The sequence below is a fragment of the Entelurus aequoreus genome, linkage group LG15 (genome assembly GCF_033978785.1).
Source record: "Entelurus aequoreus isolate RoL-2023_Sb linkage group LG15, RoL_Eaeq_v1.1, whole genome shotgun sequence".
In the NCBI taxonomy this organism is placed as follows: Eukaryota; Metazoa; Chordata; class Actinopteri; order Syngnathiformes; family Syngnathidae; genus Entelurus; species Entelurus aequoreus.
In genome coordinates, this window is record NC_084745.1 from 17,953,165 (window position 1) to 17,971,775 (window position 18,611).

General features: G+C 40.3%; 1 protein-coding gene across 2 annotated transcripts in view; it reads right to left on the reverse strand.

The window, feature by feature from the left end:
* Positions 1 to 5,097: 5,097 nt before the first annotated feature.
* phex (phosphate regulating endopeptidase homolog, X-linked) overlaps positions 5,098 to 18,611 on the reverse strand; it is a 36,974-nt gene continuing 23,460 nt past the window's right edge. For both annotated transcript variants that reach the window (XM_062021970.1, XM_062021971.1), the window contains 18 exons: positions 17,646 to 17,872; positions 17,363 to 17,431; positions 17,175 to 17,291; positions 15,459 to 15,542; positions 13,863 to 14,005; positions 13,564 to 13,657; positions 13,351 to 13,479; positions 12,675 to 12,776; positions 12,532 to 12,609; positions 12,362 to 12,465; positions 12,220 to 12,278; positions 10,961 to 11,015; positions 9,843 to 9,910; positions 9,634 to 9,764; positions 9,459 to 9,524; positions 9,288 to 9,392; positions 9,131 to 9,207; positions 5,098 to 6,502 (listed from right to left, as the gene is read on the reverse strand). In XM_062021970.1, the coding sequence (XP_061877954.1) occupies positions 6,400 to 6,502; positions 9,131 to 9,207; positions 9,288 to 9,392; positions 9,459 to 9,524; positions 9,634 to 9,764; positions 9,843 to 9,910; positions 10,961 to 11,015; positions 12,220 to 12,278; positions 12,362 to 12,465; positions 12,532 to 12,609; positions 12,675 to 12,776; positions 13,351 to 13,479; positions 13,564 to 13,657; positions 13,863 to 14,005; positions 15,459 to 15,542; positions 17,175 to 17,291; positions 17,363 to 17,431; positions 17,646 to 17,872 (1,811 nt within the window). In that variant the 3' untranslated portion in view covers positions 5,098 to 6,399. The remainder of the gene's footprint in view (positions 6,503 to 9,130; positions 9,208 to 9,287; positions 9,393 to 9,458; positions 9,525 to 9,633; positions 9,765 to 9,842; positions 9,911 to 10,960; positions 11,016 to 12,219; positions 12,279 to 12,361; positions 12,466 to 12,531; positions 12,610 to 12,674; positions 12,777 to 13,350; positions 13,480 to 13,563; positions 13,658 to 13,862; positions 14,006 to 15,458; positions 15,543 to 17,174; positions 17,292 to 17,362; positions 17,432 to 17,645; positions 17,873 to 18,611) is intronic.

Below are 18,611 nucleotides of genomic sequence, written 5' to 3' on the forward strand. Positions count from 1 at the left end.
TTTCAGCATATTTATCATTTGTAAACGACATGTGGCCGTAAAGCCATAGGCCCGGAAGGATGCAGGGCGGTAAGGACGGAGTCACTGAGAGTATAAAGTCTAGATTAGATTAACCTAAAGCGGGTAATCTAATGCAGCTCTTTGGTGCCGCCCTAGTGGCTCCCTGGACCTCTTTCAGATATGTGTGAAGATGGAAATATTTTTTGTTTTAATATATTTTCCATAGGACAAACATGACACAAACCTTCCTAATTGTTAGAAATCCCACTGTTTATATTGAATGAACATGCTTCACTGATGAGTATTTAGCAAGCACTGTTTTGTCCTACTAATTTCAGCGATCCTTGAACTCGTCGTAGTTTGTTTACATGTACATCTTTCTTCGACGCTGCCGCAGAAAGGCGTGTTTTATGCCACTCCTTCTTTGTCTCATTTTGTCCACCAAACGTTTTATGCTGTGCGTGAATGCACAAAGGTGAGCTTTGTTGATGTGATTGACTTGTTGGAGTGCTAATCAGGCATATTTGGTCAATCCATGACTGCAAGCTAATAAATGCTAACATGCTATTTAGGCTAGCTGTATGTACATATTGCATCATTATGCCTCGTTTGTAGGTATATTTGAGCTCATTTAGTTTCCTTGACTTATGTCCTCTGTGTATTTAATTTATATTTGCATGCCTCATGATACATTATCTGTATGTAATATTGGCTGCATTTGTGATAGTTGTTTGTGTGCCATGTTGTTCCAGACCACAGCAAACATTACCTAGCTTGCAAAGATTGTAATAAAACCATTAGAAGAAACCTGTGGTTTCCTTTAACTTGGACACACACATCTATACCTTTGGCCATTAAAAGCCAGTAATTTCCAGGAGTTATCTCACCTTCTGAGTAGCCTCTGATTCACTAATGCAGCGGTTCTTAACCTGGGTTCGATCGAACCCTAGGGGTTCGGTGAGTCGGCCTCAGGGGTTCGGCGGAGCCTCCGCCACTGAGGTAAAGACACATCCGACTTATCGGGTAAATAAAAACTTCTCCCTATCAGCGTATTATGGATACCCCCAAACAATGTTCCCTTTAATTTTCCATCTGATTTGCAGGTTTTTTCATTGATCGATTGAAACTTTTACTAGCAGGTTACAAAAAAAGAAAATACATTATATGAAACAGTACAGTTTACACAGTACAGTACATATTCCGTACAAGTGACCACTAAATGGTAACACCCGAATAAGTTTTTCAACTTATTTAAGTCGGGGTCCACTTTAATCAATTCATGGTAATGTGTGTAATGGGTGTAATTTGTTGTGAGTTCATGCACTGTGTTGGTTTTGTTCTTTGAACAAGGTGATGTTCATGAACGGTTCATTTTGTGCACCAGTAAAAAAAACCATATAACTTTTACTTGAATTTGAAAAAAAAACACATTTTATTTTTCACTAAAGAAGGGTTCGGTGAATGCGCATATGAAACTGGTGGGATTCGGTACCTCCAACAAGGTTAAGAACCACTGCACTAATGGTTTCTAATGTTGTAAAAATGTGTAGAATAAATATTACATTTCAACATTTCTGTCAATGAAGATTTGCTTCAGCCTGCAACAGTCATTTTGATAGTAGGCTAATATAGCTAATATAGACACATCATGTGTTGCCTTCATTATAAGACTTATATAAGACTTTTAAAGTAATTTTGATAGTAGGCTAATATAACTAATATAGACACTTACATCATGTGTTGTCTTCATTATAACACTTATATAAGTCTTTTAAAGTAATTTTGATAGGAGGCTAATACAACTAATATAGACACTTACATCATGTGTTGTCTTCATTATAACAACTTATATACAACTTTTCATTTTTTGGTCCAATATGGCTCTTTCAACATTTTGGGTTGCCGACCCCTGCCCTAAAGGGACAGAGTTAAAGATAAACACATGAAGCACAAATTGAGCAGTTGACAACTTCGGCCACCAGAGGGCAATGTGGAGAAAAAAGAAATACATTTGCATGCCGTATAGTCCTTAAAAATTATGTGTGGACTAAATAATGTCTGACTTCTTCTTCCTGCCATCTCTCCCTCTCCTTTTTTCTATTTATAAAAATGGAAAACATAAGCCATTTTTTAATGGACTGTCCCCCATCAAATCCTGCCTAGCAACAAACAGCGACACAAATAATAATAAGTAGAAATGATTGGATGTGAATGGGATGGGATGGGAATCAGCACCTCCAAGTCCGAGTCCATGGTTCTCGCCCGGAAAAGGGTGGTGTGCAATCTCCGGGTTGGGGAGGAGATCTTGCCCAAAGTGGAGGAGTTCAAGTACCTCGGAGTCTTGTTCACGAGTGAGGGAAGAGTGGATCGTGAGGTCGACAAACGGATCTGTGCGGCGTCTTCAGTAATGCGGACGCTGTATCGATCCATTGTGGTGAAAAACGAGCTGAGCCGGAAGGCAAAGCTCTCAATTTACCAGTCGATCTACGTTCCCATCCTCACCTATGGTCATGAGCTTTGGGTTATGACCGAAAGGACAAGATCACGGGTACAAGCGGCCGAAATGAGTTTCCTCCGCCGGGTGACGGGGCTCTCCCTTAGAGATGGGGTGAAAAGCTCTGTCATCCGGGAGGAACTCAAAGTAAAGTCGCTGCTCCTCCACATCGAGAGGAGCCAGATGAGGTGGTTCGGGCATCTGGTCAGGATGCCACCCAAACGCCTCCCTAGGGAGGTGTTTCGGGCAAGTCCGACCGGTAGGAGGCCACAGGGAAGACCCAGGACACGTTGGGAAGACTATCTCTCCCGGGAGGAGCTGGACGAAGTGGCTGGGAAGAGGGAAGTCTGGGCTTCCCTGCTTAGGCTGCTGCCCCCGCGACCCGACCTCGGATAAGCGGAAGAAGATGGATGGATGGATGGATTGGATGTGTTGCTGTGTATGTATGCTAGCTAGCAGCTACAGGGCAGCACCTGGCAAAATCGGGGCTCTAAGCATTGTTGTGTTCGGAGGCCCTACCCACATTCCAAAATTTTTACACATTTTTAATCAAACTTGGATTTGATTTAATGCGTTTTGTACTCAAATTCATGGGAAATAAATTGTTCAATAATTATTTTTAGGGAAAAAAAAAAACTTTTAACATAGGCTTGCAAACTGTTGTGGCAACATTAATATTTTAGTCATCTCTTGTCTAAAAACAATTTTAGCCCAGGTGCCTTATGTTGTTTTGCTTCGCCTTAACTGCCACTGCCACACAAAAGACACGTTTATATCCCCATGCTGCATTCCTCGGGCCCTGCGGAGATACAGTAGCTCTGCCTGGTTTTTCCAGCCTATTTGTGATTGATGCTGTATTGCTGCCTTTCCCAAAAATATAACCAAAACATTCCTTTTCACAATCTGTACTTTGCTCATCCTCCGTTCTCCCTCCCAAAAAAACGTGCCACATCACCCCAACCCCTCCTCCCTCTTCTCACCTTCCCAAAGCTATTAAAGATCTGGAAGTTCTTCTTTGTCTTTCCCTCGCATTCTCTTTTTTTTTCTGTTAGCAGTGTAAAATTGCTTCTCTGTAGCCCAAGGTTTTTCCAGATCTGAAATAAATACTTAAAAGACCCTAACTTTCTCTGGACAGTTCTTTGTTAAATAGGAACAATTCCAAAACAAGACCTTGCTGACACACGTCCAACCGAGAGTCCGAGCACGTATCACCAAGAACAAGCACGCTGCGCGCTAAGGAGAACGGTGAGAAAATTCTGGTACATTTTATTGTCGGTGACGGAGCAGGAAGGGGCGAGGATTACATTTGCGGTCAAATTTAATATGAAGCATCATCACGGCCCGAGCGCACCTCAGTGCGCATTCATCAGTGCGTGGCGCTAAGCGCCCCTCCAAGAGCGCGCGCCACTTCGCCTGCAGCAAACAGCTGCATTCAATCATCAGCAATCAACACACCTGTTGCTGACGAGAGGACCTGCCTTCTTAAGCCAGCACAACCTGCTATCCGGTGCCAGAACGTAGCAACCCGTTCCTTGTACAGTAAGCCGAAATTCTACAACCTATATGCATACTGTCTCTCTGTTTTTCTCCCCCTCCGTGTTGATTGGTCTCGTGTCCCCCTTGTCGTCTTCCAGCAGCATACCTCCGTTCCCGCGTTACTAGCCGTGTGTCTCGTCTCCCTGTGTTCCCCTCTGGTTCTCTGGCTGCCCATTTTGGATCTCGACCTCCCGCCTGGACACGGACTTTGACGCCTCTCTATTGCCCCCGACTTCCTGCCTGCTCACGGACCTCCGAGCAAGCCTTGCCCCTCTTGGACTTCCGCCTCGCGCTCAACACTACTGGTAACTCTCAACATTTAATTCCTACACATAGTCGCACACCATACACATATTTGGGTTAGTTTCACATTTCATATTATTGTATAGAAATAAATATAGAGTTAAATGACGTCCCTGCTGTCTGTGCAGTCTTCTTCCCCTGTACAAACCGTAACAAGCATCCTGTCATTCACTGACATTTTCTTCACGCCCTATGCGCAGTGCGTGATCTGCGAATAGCAAACATAATCCAATACTTTTTGGGGGACAAAAAAAGTACATCAGACAGTAAGACAGACTACTTCCTGGTATGTCGCCATCCAATATTATGGATGGCGCAGAGAAAACCGATCCAACACAATGGCTGCCAGGGGCTTGCTCGTGTTCTTCTTGCGTGTTGCTTACATTACTTGTAACAGCTGATATTGCCTCATTACTGGCCATCTCATTTACACACGCCCTTGGAGAGAGGGGGACTGTTTTTCTAATTAATGTGTATTGATGCGAGCGCCGCCGGGGGTGACACACATACACGTGATTAATACGGGCCCCCCCACGCCCCCACCCACCTCCGTCACCAACACCACGGAGAGACACAATCGCATTTAGGACCACACTGATAGGAGAGAAAACACAATGGGTTACAATCAGGACCACAGGGATGGGAGATAAAACACAATGAGTTGCCAGGGCAACGGCTGGCATCCGTGAAAGTGAGGCAACAAATCAATGACCACGGTGGCTCGTGAGTCCATGGTTTCATTCAGACTTTAATAGGATGTGGATAAAATCATTCATAAAATGTCTGTGATTTGTGTTTGGAGTTCATACGCTTACTGAACATCAGCTGTAGGGCTGCTGAAGCGGTTGCTATGGCAACAACTAACTAAATGTGAACTGTAGTTTCGGAATAATTTTGTGCGCAATCTGTTTGTGAAAGTAAGTAGTGTATACAACCACACACAATGTGAAGTTGTGACGTTGAAACATATTTCGATAATATTTTTATTGCTGCTTATATATTTATAATTTACAATATACATTTATTGTTTAGAATTTATTTGACCTTATTTGTATTTTTTGTTTCAAATATAATTGTAATTAATGTTGTTTAAATTACATTAAAATAGCTGCTTTTGTTAAAATAACTTCATTTAAATATTGGGAATTTTTTTGAGTGTATTTGCATTATTATGAATATTATTGAGTGATATTAAACTTATGTGTTTTTATTATATAATAATATAAACAATTAATAATGTAAATTAAAATATTTTATTTTAACATAAAAATAATATCAACATTTTACGACCAACCCAATAATGATGAGACAAGACATTTGCACTTTAGTAACATTATACATATTTTGTTATTTTTAATTAATGTTAACGTATTTGTATTTTTTCCCAAATATAATCTTGATGTGCATTGTTAAATGACATTAAAATATTTTCATTTGTTTAAATAACTTAATTTAAATATTTGACTGTATTTGATTTATTTAAAAAGTAATCAAATTAATTTTAAATGGTAATACTTTTACCACCAACTCTAAAATAATGGGACAATAAATGTGTATTTTAGTAACATTATACTTATGATAATGATATAGCATAATAATATATTTTATTGTATTTAATTAACACATTTACATTACGATAATGGCATTTCTGTGCTAATTGGCTGAGAGAAATCACATTGTTCTATTGTGTTATTATAAGGACGAGGGATCTATTTTGGCTTTTTGAGTTGTACATAGCAAATGTAATATTCTTCATAAACGCTGACTGGCCAATGTATACAAAAATGTTTAAAAATAGATTAGTAATAATTATTATATCGTAGCGTCACTGAGAAAACAGTTTATTCCAATCAGACTGTCCATCATCCAACGCTTCTTCACGTGATGCAAGGTGCGCAAAGTTCCCAGCAATAAGTTCAATCTTTAGAACGTTCCGCTTGTACAAACCCAAACATGCCCTCGGACAAACCGCCGCTGCTCCCTCCACTGCCACTTGGGGCGCCAGCGTGCTGCGCCTCTCGGTCAGCCGACGGCTCGGACAGCCCAGTGGGGTGTGAGGGCGAGGGTCACCACACCCGGCAGGACTGTGCGCCTCTATTCATCACCGACGACTCGGGGCAGCTGAAAGTCTTGCTGAACTCCTGGAAGTTGCTCATGGCTCCCACCACCCTGCAGCAGGGAAAGTCGGGATGCTCAGACCTAAACGTCTTCATATTCAAAACACAACAATTGGCTCTTCTGCAGCCCGTTTTAGCAGCAAGCGAATTGGGCCTGAATAAATAGTGCCATCTGGTGGTTGCTTCTAACTTGGAGGAATCCATGATGCCCTAATTGCAGATAAATTAAGACAAAAAGTCTTTAGGAAACTTTTTTTGTTCATTTCCTCTCTTCTGCATCCCGTTTAGGCGGCAAGCTAGTTGGGTCTAAATAAACAGTGCAATCTGGTGGTTGCTCCCAAATCAGGTAATCCATAATGCCTCCTTTTTAGATAAATTAGGACAAAACAATATAGCACTAACCTTTTTGTTTATTTCCTCTTTTCTGCAGCCCGTTAAGGCAGCAAGCTTTTTGGGCCAAAATCAAACGCACCATCTACTGTTTGCTTCTCAGTGGAGAAATCCATGATGTCTCAATCGCAGATAAATTAAGACAAAACAGTCTATAGGAAACTTTTATTGTTAATTTCCTCTCGTCAGCATCCCGTTTAGGCGGCAAGCTAGTTGGGCCTAAATCAGGGGTGTCCAAAGTGCGGCCCGGGGGCCATTTGCGGCCCGCAGGCCACTTTTTAACGGCCCCACGGCACGTTCTAAAAATACGATAAAAAAAACAACAACAACATAAAAAGTGGTATAAAAGAGCAACCAGGTGAACAAGAAAATGTTGCAATGTTTACTCTAACAACACTAAGCTGCCATGCAGGCTGTTTCTTTCTTCAAAAAATAATAATGAATCAAAATCAATGTCATTATGAATTATTGACCTATTCAAGACTCCAATTACGTCACATTAAATATTCCACTTTGAGATATTCTTTGGGGAAAATGTTGCATATTTTGTGTTTGTCATATAAAAAAACTAAGCGTTTTTTTTTTTTTTTAAAGAAGGGCCTAAAACCAACAAACAAAAACCATGAACAACAATACAACTTATAATTGACAGATAGATCTGAAGTTGATCTCGAGATTATTGTGTTCAAAGTAAACAGTAAAAAATATATATAATTTATTTTTTAACACTTTAATGAGTAGGACCCTTTTGGATCCCCAATAATTTTAGTGTGATTTGTTTTTAAGTGTCATTGCTCAAAAAATAATAATGAATTAAAATCAATGTTGTTATGAGTTATTGTCCTTTTTAAGGCTCCAATTATTATATAATCTGAAATATTCCACTTACAAATTTTATTGGGTGAAAATATTACATATGTTGTGTTTTTTTCCTTTAAAAAACAGGGTTTTCTTTGACAATAAGAGCATACAACTTAAATCTTTAAAAACGTTACATTGACAGATAGACCTAATGTTGATCTAGAGATTTAAACCTTGAATAATAATTAAAAATAATAATACTGAATAATGACACATTTTAAATATTTTTTTGACCAAAACCCTTTGGGGCCCCCGGGATCGAGCCTGAGTGGAGGCTTAAATGTATATTTTTTATACATATATTGTATTGGTTTTTAAAATAAAAAATATCAAAATGGCCCCCGCTTGCTTTGATTTTTCAGTGTGCAGCCCTCAGTGGAAAAAGTTTGGACACCCCTGGCCTAAATAAACGGTGGTATCTGGTAGGTTGCTCCCAAATCAGGTAATCCATAATGCCTCCATTGTAGATAAATTCAGACAAAACAATCTAGCGCTAACCTTTTTGTTTATTTCCTCTTTTCTGCAGCCCGTTAAGGCAGCAAGCTAGTTGGGCCAAAATCAAATGCGCCATCTACTGGTTGCTTTTCAGTGGAGAAATCCATGATGCGTTAATTGCAAGTCAATTAAGACAAAACAGTCTGGCACTTAACTTTTTGTTAATTGTCTCTCTTTTGCAGTCCTTTTAGGCAGCAATCTTGTTGGGCCTGAATAAACGGTGCCATCTGGTGGTTGCTGCCAAGTCAGATAATCCATAATGCCTCCATTGCAGATAAATTAAGACAAAGAATCTGGCACCAAACTGTTTGTATATTTCCTCTTACTGCTGCCTATTTAGGCAACAAACCTCCTATCCTAAATGAACTGAGCCATCTGGAAAGTTGCTTCCAAGTGGGGAAATCCCTACTTAAAGTAGTGGAACTTTCGGTTTAATTCCTCTTTGCTGCAGCCTGTTTGGGCAGCAGACTGGTTGGGCCTGGATGAACTCTGCCCTCTGCAGGTTGTTTCCAAGTAGTGGAGGTTTTTGTTAAATTCCTCATAGCTGCAGCCTGTTTGGATGGCAAAGTAGTTGGGTCATTGAACGGTGCCCTCTGCAGGCTGCTGCCAAGCTGCAGGTAAATTAAGAAACAATCTGGCGCCAACCTTTACTTCCTTTTTTTAAAGTCTGCTGCGGCCCGTCTAGGCAGCAAACCTACTGTCCTGAATGAACTGAGCCATCTGCAGGTTGTTTCCAAGCGGTGAATTTCGTGATGTTCACAAAGCTCTTTGGCACCAACGTTTATGTTTATGTCCTCTGTCAATATGTACCGCAGCCCGTTGAGGCAGCAACCTAACAGAACCCTCTACAGGTTGCCGTGTAGTATATTATTTTTGAGTTATTTTCCATGGACATGACTGTTGCTGACGTATACAATGAGGGAAATGTGCTTACCTGTACTTGGGTGGACTGTGCGCTCCACTCTGTATCTGGTCCCTGGCCGCCTCCGGTCTATACGAGTTACACCTGACCTGCAAGCACGTCACACAGGCCCTTTTAGGCCACATTTGATACAACACAGCACCCTCACATGGCGGGAACTCATCCTTACGTGGGCGTAGCCCAGGAAAAACAGCTGGTTGTTGGTGAGTCCCACTCCCGGCAGCAGAGGCTCCTCGATGCCACTTCGGCTCTCGTCCACCCACCGTCGGTACGCCTGGCACGAAAACCCACACACGCTTATCTCAACCTGTGAAACAATGCTGGCCTACGCTGATCCTACCCTGAAAGCTTGTCTTATTCCTCCGTTGTCTGCGATGTTCTCCGCTAGCGTCCTCTTGCCTCGCACCTGCACATATCACCGCCATCAGAACGGGAAATCCTCATGCTACGCCCGCGACAAACATGGCCGACATACTGCAATGAAAATACTTTATTTTCACGTTGCATTCACTTACGTTCAATTTCGCCTCCTCCCAATAATAGTCGTTGTACTGCTCCACCATACACTGAGTCTTGTCGGTGAAGGCCGTCACGGACGAGTTGCTCCACCATTGGTCCAAATTGCCATCCTTGTCATATTTACGACCTTAAAATTGTATTTAAAAAAAAAACAGGTACGCATCAATGCAAATGTTCAACGGTCATCTCTGATTGCCGCGTTTACCGTTGTTGTCAAAGCCGTGCGTCAACTCGTGTCCGACGATCACCCCGATGGCGCCGTAACTCAGCGACCTGCAAGACAAGAGTTCTTATTTAATGAGCCCGACGTGACATCAGGTGAATACAACCCATTGAAAAGATTGAGGAAGGCTTCTCCCTGCCACAGGAAGTTTTTAACTGTGAACGAGAACAGACTTTTCCAGAAAAAGATGCCAAAGCGCACACACAACACGCACACGCAAACCTTCCTCCCCCGGATCCCTTCTCTCTTTCTCTGTCTGCACGAGAGGACTTTGCCGATGTTAATCAGAATCCAAATTAGCTTTATGTACTGTAAGTGGAGTTTACGTTTTAAAATGTTTATTACTGTAGCAATACGGTTGATAAAGTTAAAGATTTTTGTGATTTCTGATCGTTTGTGAAGGCACCAAAGAGCCTTGTGTGTGCATGTGTTTGTGTTGGCAGAGCAGTGCATACAGAGGACACCAGCTTGTTGTTGTCGTTTTGACTTGTTAATAAAGAGATGGCTTTGTTATGTTTGATACTCAGTATTGTATAGCACTTTATATCTTCTTCAAAGTGTACAAACCTTCACTAAAATAGAGAGTTTTGTCGAGGCTGGAACCCAATATTCATGTTTACATTGTTTCTTCTGGAGAAATTTGCTTCACGATACAAACTTTTCGATTTACGAATCCTGTTCAAAAACCAGTTAAAAGTTTGTAAATCTGGATTCCACTGTACAATATTTTCTACATCTTAAAATATCTATCAATAATGATAGCAGAACATCATTGTTTTTCCCATGTAAAACATTCTAATAGCCCAGAAAGATCTGAGGCTACCATAATTGATCACTTTGGGGTAGTTGAAGTCCATTTTAAAAGGTCGAGAAACCAGTTCTCTTGAGCAATGTACTTGCTTTTAAAATGAATTATTACTTAATCGTTTTAAATTATTTTTGACCTGTTGTGGTATGACTGTTGTATCGTCTTGTTGTAATTATTATTGTAACTTTGTTTGTGCCGCCCTTTAGATTTTAATCTCAATGAGTCTTTACCTGGTTAAATAAAGGAAATTGATTGAATTCATTCCAGAGCAAATATGGCCATTTATACTCACCTTGGATACTCTTTACCCCAAAAGAAAGGTTTCTGAAGCTCACCAGCCGGGAATCCTGGAAGGCAAATGCAAATATATTTACCTGACGTCAATGACAGTCAATTTCCTGCTTTTGCTTTTTCAATTTCCTGAAGCAGAAGTATGTTTTTATTGGTAAAGGAGCAGGTTTTAGAATGTTGCAACACTGATGGTAATAATCCCCATATTCTTTGAACGCATCACTTAGAGCAGGGGTGTCCAAACTTTTTCCACTGAGGGCCGCACACGGAAAAATTTAAGCATGCGGGGGCCATTTTGATATTTTTCATTTTCAAACCATAACAAAATATATGGATTTTTTTTTTAACCTTTAGGGCTCCCGGGGACCATAAAGGGTCTCAGTCATTAAAACGTTAAAAATAAGTCAAATTATTATTTTTTTTTTTAATTTAACGCTTATAGTAAATCTCCATATCAACTTCAGGTTGATAAAAAGTGAAAAAAAAAAAAAGGTTTTATGCCTTTTCTGTCAAAGACAACTTTGGTTTTTTATAGCAAAACTGGAAATATGCAGTATTTAGTAATTAGAGCTCTAAAAGATCAATAATGCAGGACACCATTGATTTTAATTCTTTAATATTTTTGAGAAATCAGTGAAAATATTAATAAAATCTCACTATATATGTTTGGCATCCTAAAGGTCCCTCACTCATAAAGTGATACATTTTTATTAGTTTTTTTTTAACTTTCAACACTTAAGTTACGAGATCAACTTCAGATATATCTGTCGATTTTACGTTTGAACTATTATTTTGTTTGTTTTTATGCTCTTTTGTCAAAGAAATCGTTGATGTTTTTATATGGCAACCACACAATATATGCAATATTTTTTCCACATAAAACATTTTAAAGTGACATTTTTTAAGTCATTGGAGCCTTGAATAGGTCAATAATTCATTATAACATAGATTTTTTTGTCTTTTTTTTTTTTTTGGAGCAATGGCAAAAAAAAGAAAAATAAAGAAAGAAAAAAGAAAAAAAAACAGCCTGCATGGCAGCTTTGTGTCAACATTGCAACTTTTTCTCGCTAGATTTCACCTCATTCCACTTTTTTAAATGTTTTTTAAAAATTTTTGCAATACTATCAATATTGCAATTATTGCAGAATGTGTGGCGGGCCGGCAAACAATTAGCTGCGGGCCGCAAATGGCCCCCAGGCCGCACTTTGGACACCCCTGACTTAGAGGCAACTAAGACAAAGTAACTGAAATCCATCGTACTAATCTGGTTGGTGGATGAGCTGTAGAAGGCGTTGACTGTCGTAGGGTTTGTGAACCACCTGGAACGTACAAATCCAAATGTCATGCTGTGAGAGGAAGTGGACGACAGGAAGTGATGCAAATGGCCGGCAGAGGCACTCACTCTGTCCGCGGGACTCTCTTACGGAGCCAGGCCACGTCGGACTGGGCGATGAACTTTAGCGTCTGCATCACGTTGCCGTAGTAGTCCGTCTCGTTGAAGTCTATCTGAAAAAGAGCCCGCGGCGTTAACACGGACGGATGACAACGATGGAGGCACGTCGCCATACCGACCTGGTTTAAGTCGTCGTTGAGGTGGGTGTCGTTCAGAATGAACTCAGGGTAGCCGACTTTGGCCAGGACGGCGTGAGCCTGGGGGATGACAGCTCTCACGTGAGACCTTACCTGACCGGAGAGGTCGGACTGAGATTTGTCACCTTTTCCACGGCCCTCGTCTTGGTCGCCTCGTCCATCCACTCGTTCTCTTTCCCCAGCATGTCGATGAACGCCCAGCGAATGCCATCGATCAGCTCGTCCATCTGAGGCGATCCGTTCGGAAAATAGTCACGGTGCCCAGAAATTATTAAATGTAATTTAGAAAAAGTTGCAATGTTGACTAATAAAACAAAGCTGTTTTTTTTTCTTTCAAACTGTCATTGCTCAAAACATAATATTGAATCAAAATCAATGTTATTATGAATTATTGACCTATCCAAAGTCCCGATTACTTCACATCAAATATTCCACTAAGAAAAATATTTTTGGTGGAAGATCTTGCAAATTTGGTAAATAAATAACCCAAAAATTTATATTTTGTTGTTTTCTTACAGTACCGAAAATGAACCGAACCGTGACCTCTAAACCGAGGTACGTACCGAACCGAAATTTTTGTGTACCGCTACCCCCCTACAAAATAGTGTATGTTAATCTCATCTTTTCATGCCATAAACCTAATCAAGGTTTTTATATGCGTTTTAACCAAATTCAGGCAATAGTTTAGGAGTCTTGTGTATGGTGGCCCAAAATTTGGTAATACACCCCTGACACTGACTACTCTAAAGCAAACTATGTTTCCTTTCGTCAGATATGCATATATCCTCATCAGTCGTTCACCATGTGTTTCTTGTCCTCCTGGAAGTGGGTGTCGACAAAGAGGCGGCCCGTGGCGTAGACGAGCGTGTTCTCCACATAATTGACGCACTTGTCCCAGCGCGGGCTCAGAGACGTGGTTCCCGTGGTTACCTGACGATAAACGGATGTTAGAGACAAAATGTACTCTATGCTTTAAAAAAAATAGTATTGCAAGGTGTGTGCATGTGTGCTGACCCTGGCAAAGTCCAGGTATCTGTAGAGGAAGCGGCGGCTGAGGGTGGTGATCCTGGAAAAAACTGTTCTCCACTGCACATAGTTAGCCACAGTCCTGCAGGAGGAAAGACATTGATTACATGGCTACATATAATCTCATTACTGGTGATAATGAGAGACAGGAGACCTCCAGGCTCTGTGCACGTACGTGTGTGTGTGTGTGTGTGTGTGTGTGTGTGTGTGTGTGTGTGTGTGTGTGTGTGTGTGTGTGTGTGTGTGTGTGTGTGTGTGTGTGTGTGTGCGTGCGTGCGCGTGCGTGCCTGGCGTCTGTGGCGTTAATGAGCATGACAAGGTCCCTGAAGTACTGCGGCACTCGTACAATGACGGGCTCTGAGGAGGAGACGGAGCGAGTCGGGTCGCCGTCGGACTCCACCACAGACTTGACGAAGCCCAACCAGTCCAACTGCGTTTGAAGGACATAAGATAATTAACTCGTGTTTGTTGTTGGCGCATGTCACGGTAGCTAAATTACTGCACACAAAAAAAGGATGTCACCCGTTAATTAGCAGCTGAGCATTGAAAAATACAATTATAGCTGCTATTTTTGTTGATAGCTTTAAGGTAAGTCCACTTCTTTCATAAAAATATATGAGTTCTACATTAAAACACATTCCTAAGCTGCCAAATGCACAACTGTTAATAATAATCATAACATTTAGCCATTCAGGCGCTGGAAGAAAGTTGTTTCAGGAAAAGGCACTCCAGCAATAATAATGGAGAGTTGAGGAGGAGGGGAGTCAGTTATATTGCATGTATTGTGAATATCAAATGTAAATGTAAAATACATTCACAAATTTTAATGTAAGCCTAATAATATTATTTAAATTAAACAGTATTTAAACAAAATAATACTGAAAATATAAGAATTAGATACAGCTAGATAAATAAACAGTAATTTGATAATACATTGAAATAATATTAAACATGAAAATGATAATAATCATGTTAAATATTAACAATAATATTAATAATGTTGAACAATAATGGTAATATAGATAATATTCAAATAAACAATATTCAATTAAATACAAAAAGTATAATAGTTATATGAATCCAGATAAATCGTGGTATAATAATACATGGACATATTAAAAATAGTCATACTAAATAATAATAATAATAATAATAATAATATATATATAATAATATTCAATTAAACAATAGTTAATTATTTATAAGATTAATATTTAAATACATCCATATACACAGTAATATAATACATTTAAATAATAATATTAAAAATTAAAAACAGCATTATTAATAATAGTGCTAAATAATAATAATAATAATAATAATAATAATACAAATAATAATATTCAATTAAACATTACTTTAAAAAATACAAAATTTATAATAAAATGATAATAAAACAAACTGTATTGATAAACAGTAGTATGTGACATAGAAATAATATCACAAATATAAATGAGAATAATGATGTTATGCTAAATGATAATAATGCTAAATGATAATAATAATAATACTAATAATAATAATAATAATAAAAATAGTGCACATTGTGGTGACTATTTGTTGCAAAAGGTACAAAAATCTTCCAGTGACCCTAAAATAAACTTGCTTGTGACTAAAAGGCCAAACAAACTATGTTTGTACATGTTTACAATATCACTGTAGCATCCTAGACTACAATCATTGCCAAAGTCTTGGCAGTGACATCAGTTCCGTATTTCACTCGATATTTAAGGAAACATTTGACTTGTTTGTTCACTCACTGAAAAAATAAGCACTTTTTTGCGGTTGAATGAAGCAGCAAAGTTATTTAAGTACAAAATTTACACCGAGTCACTCCCAAACTGCTTGTCCATGACTGTACTACATAAAGTGTTTGTTTGTACCTGTGGTATGTGCCGCTGCAACCTGGACAGTGTGTACCTGTTGTACATGTTCTCACTGGTGCGGTTCTCATAGGGAATCACGATCTGCAGGAGCAACATGAAAAACATCATGCAGTGTGCGTCCAAATGTCACTTACTGGTTTTATTATTTACAAAATCCAAAACAAGTGAAGTTGGCACGTTGTGTAATTCGTAAATAAAAACAGAATACAATGATTTGCAAATCCTTTTCAACTTATATTCAATTGAATAGACTGCCAAGACAAGATATTTAAAGTTCGAACTGAGAAACTTCTTTTTTTTTTTGCAAATAATCATTAACTTAGAATTTAATGGCAGCAACACATTGCAAAAAAGTTGGCACAGGGGCATTTTTACCACTGTGTTACATGGCCTTTCCTTTTAACAACACTCAGGAGAACTGAGGAGACACATTTTTGAAGCTTCTCAGGTGGAATTCTTTCCCATTCTTGCTTGATGTACAGCTTAAGTTGTTCAACAGTCCGGGGTCTACGTTGTCGTATTTTACGCTTCATAATGCGCCACACATTTTCAATGGGAGACAGGTCTGGACGACAGGCAGACAAGTCTAGTACCCGTGCTCTTTTACTACGAATCCACACTGTTGTAACACGTGCAGAATGTGGCTTGGCATTATCTTGCTGAAATAAGCAGGGGCCATGATAACGTTGGGTGGATGGCAACATATGTTGCTCCAAAACCTGTATGTACTTTTCAGCATTAATGATGCCTTCACAGATGTGTAAGTTACCCATGCCTTGGGCACTAATACACCCCCATACTATCACAGACGCTGGCTTTTGAACTTTGCGCCTATAACAGTCCGGATGGTTCTTTTCCTCTTTGGTCCGGAGGACACGACGTCCACGGTTTCCAAAAAACAATTTGAAATGTGGATTCGTCAGACCACAGAACACTTTTCCACTTTAAATCAGTCCATCTTAGATGAGCTCGGGCCCAGCGAAGCCGGCGGCATTTCTGGTTGTTGCTGATAAATGGCTTTGGCTTTGCATAGTAGAGTGAAAACTTGCACTTACAGATGTAGCGACAAACTGTAGTTACTGACAGTGGTTTTCTGAAGTGTTCCTGAGCCCATGTGGTGAAATCCTTTACACACTGATGTCGCTTTTTGATGCAGTACCCCCTGAGGGATCAAAGGTAATGGGCATTGCTTATGTGCAGTATTTCTCCAGATTCTCTGATATTACGGACCGTAGATGGTGAAATCCCTACATTTCTTGCAATAGCTCGTTGATAAGTGTTGTTCTTAAACTGTTGGACAATTTGCTCACGCATTTGTTCACAAAGTGGTGACCCTCGCCCCATCCTTGTGTGTGAATGACTGAGCATTTCATGGAAGTTGCTTTTATACCCAATCATGGCACCCACCTGTTCCCAATTAGCCCGTTCACCTGTGGGATGTTCCAAAATAAGTGTTTGATGAGCATTCCTCAACTTTCTCAGTCTTTTTTGCCACTTGTGCCAGCTTTTTTGAAAGAAGTTGCAGACATCAAATTCCAAATGAGCTAATATTTGCAAAAAATTAAGTTTACCAGTTCGAACGTTAAGCATCTTGTCTTTGCAGTCTATTCAATTGAATATAGGTTGAAAAGGATTTGCAAATCATTGTATTCTGTTTTTATTTACGATTTACACAACGTGCCAACTTCACTGGTTTTGGGGTTTTGTACTTACATGAGCCAGTTTGGTTTCAAAGTCCAACGCTTTTTCCATCTGGACCCTCGCCGCTTCCTCTGGAGCTCCAAACATGACGGCCGTGTCCACCATGAGACTTAGCAAAGCAGCCCGATACTACCCAGACAGTGACGAAATAGTTTAGTGTTTGCATGAATCAAATGTGAAAGACAGTAGCAGAAAGTCACCGTCTGGGCAGCGGAGGAGTTGGTGGTGTAGTCCTCCCTGGAGGGCAAAGACAAGGAGGCCTGATCCAGCTGCATGAAGACACACAACAACATTCTGTTCAGTGAGCGTGAAAAAAGCCACTAAAATAAAAACCCCCCTGCTGGTTTGACAGTCCATCACAGGCAGACATGACACGTATGAGTGCACATGTGAAGCATCCTGAGGGAGCGTGAAGGCAAAACTCCCAGGATGCACCTGTCTAATATTGTGTAGTGCGAGCACGCCATAGCTCGGGAGCCTCACCTTGATGACGTATTTGGAGGAGTTCTTGTCATCGGGCGAGACGTAGAGGCGGATCAGGACACTCTTGCTGTGCTGGTTCCTCACCTTCGCCAGAGTCCTCAGCAGGCTCCACTCCTCCTCGGACCACCGGAAGTCACCGCCGAGGCCGTCGCCCACCACAGGCCAGCGAAACTCGGGCTGCTTGAGTGTCCTCAGCATGGGCTTGGCGTCCATATCTTCTAGTAACGCTAAAGGAAGAGACGCAGAAGAGAAAAATACAAAATGACCCACATTTAAATGCAGCCACCCAGGATTTGGTTTCTCTTTTTTTTATGTACCGTATTTTTCGGACTATAAGGCGCACTTAAAATTCTTTAATTTTCTCAAAAATCGACAATGCACCTTATAACCTGGTGCGCCTAATGCACGGAATAATTCTGCTTGTGCTTACCGACCTCGAAGCAATTTTATTTGGTACATGATAAGTGTGACCAGTAGATGGTAGTCATTCATGGGGGTATAGCTCGGTTGGTAGAACAGCCGTGCCAGCAACTTGAGGGTTCCAGGTTCGATCCCCGCTTCCGCCATCCTAGTCACTTCCGTTGTGTCCTAGGGCAAGACACTTTACCCACCTGCTCCCAGTGCCACCCACACTGGTTTAAATGTAACTTAGATATTGGGTTTCACTATGTAAAGCGCTTTGAGTCACTTGAGAAAAAGCGCTATATAAATGTAATCCACTTCACTTCACTACATAAGATATGTGTAGACTGCAATATGACGCCAGTAAACAACACCAAAACTTTAAATGTTCCATTGAAAATAAAGAACATGACACACGGCACTCAAAAATCTGTCAAAATGTTTTAGTATGACTTTGAAGCCACACCGCTTGATGGATTGTTGGCCCATTACGGCTACCTTAGTCAGAGATACAAGTATTACTATGGTGTGTGTATAAGGACTGCAAAATGGCACCCACTGGCA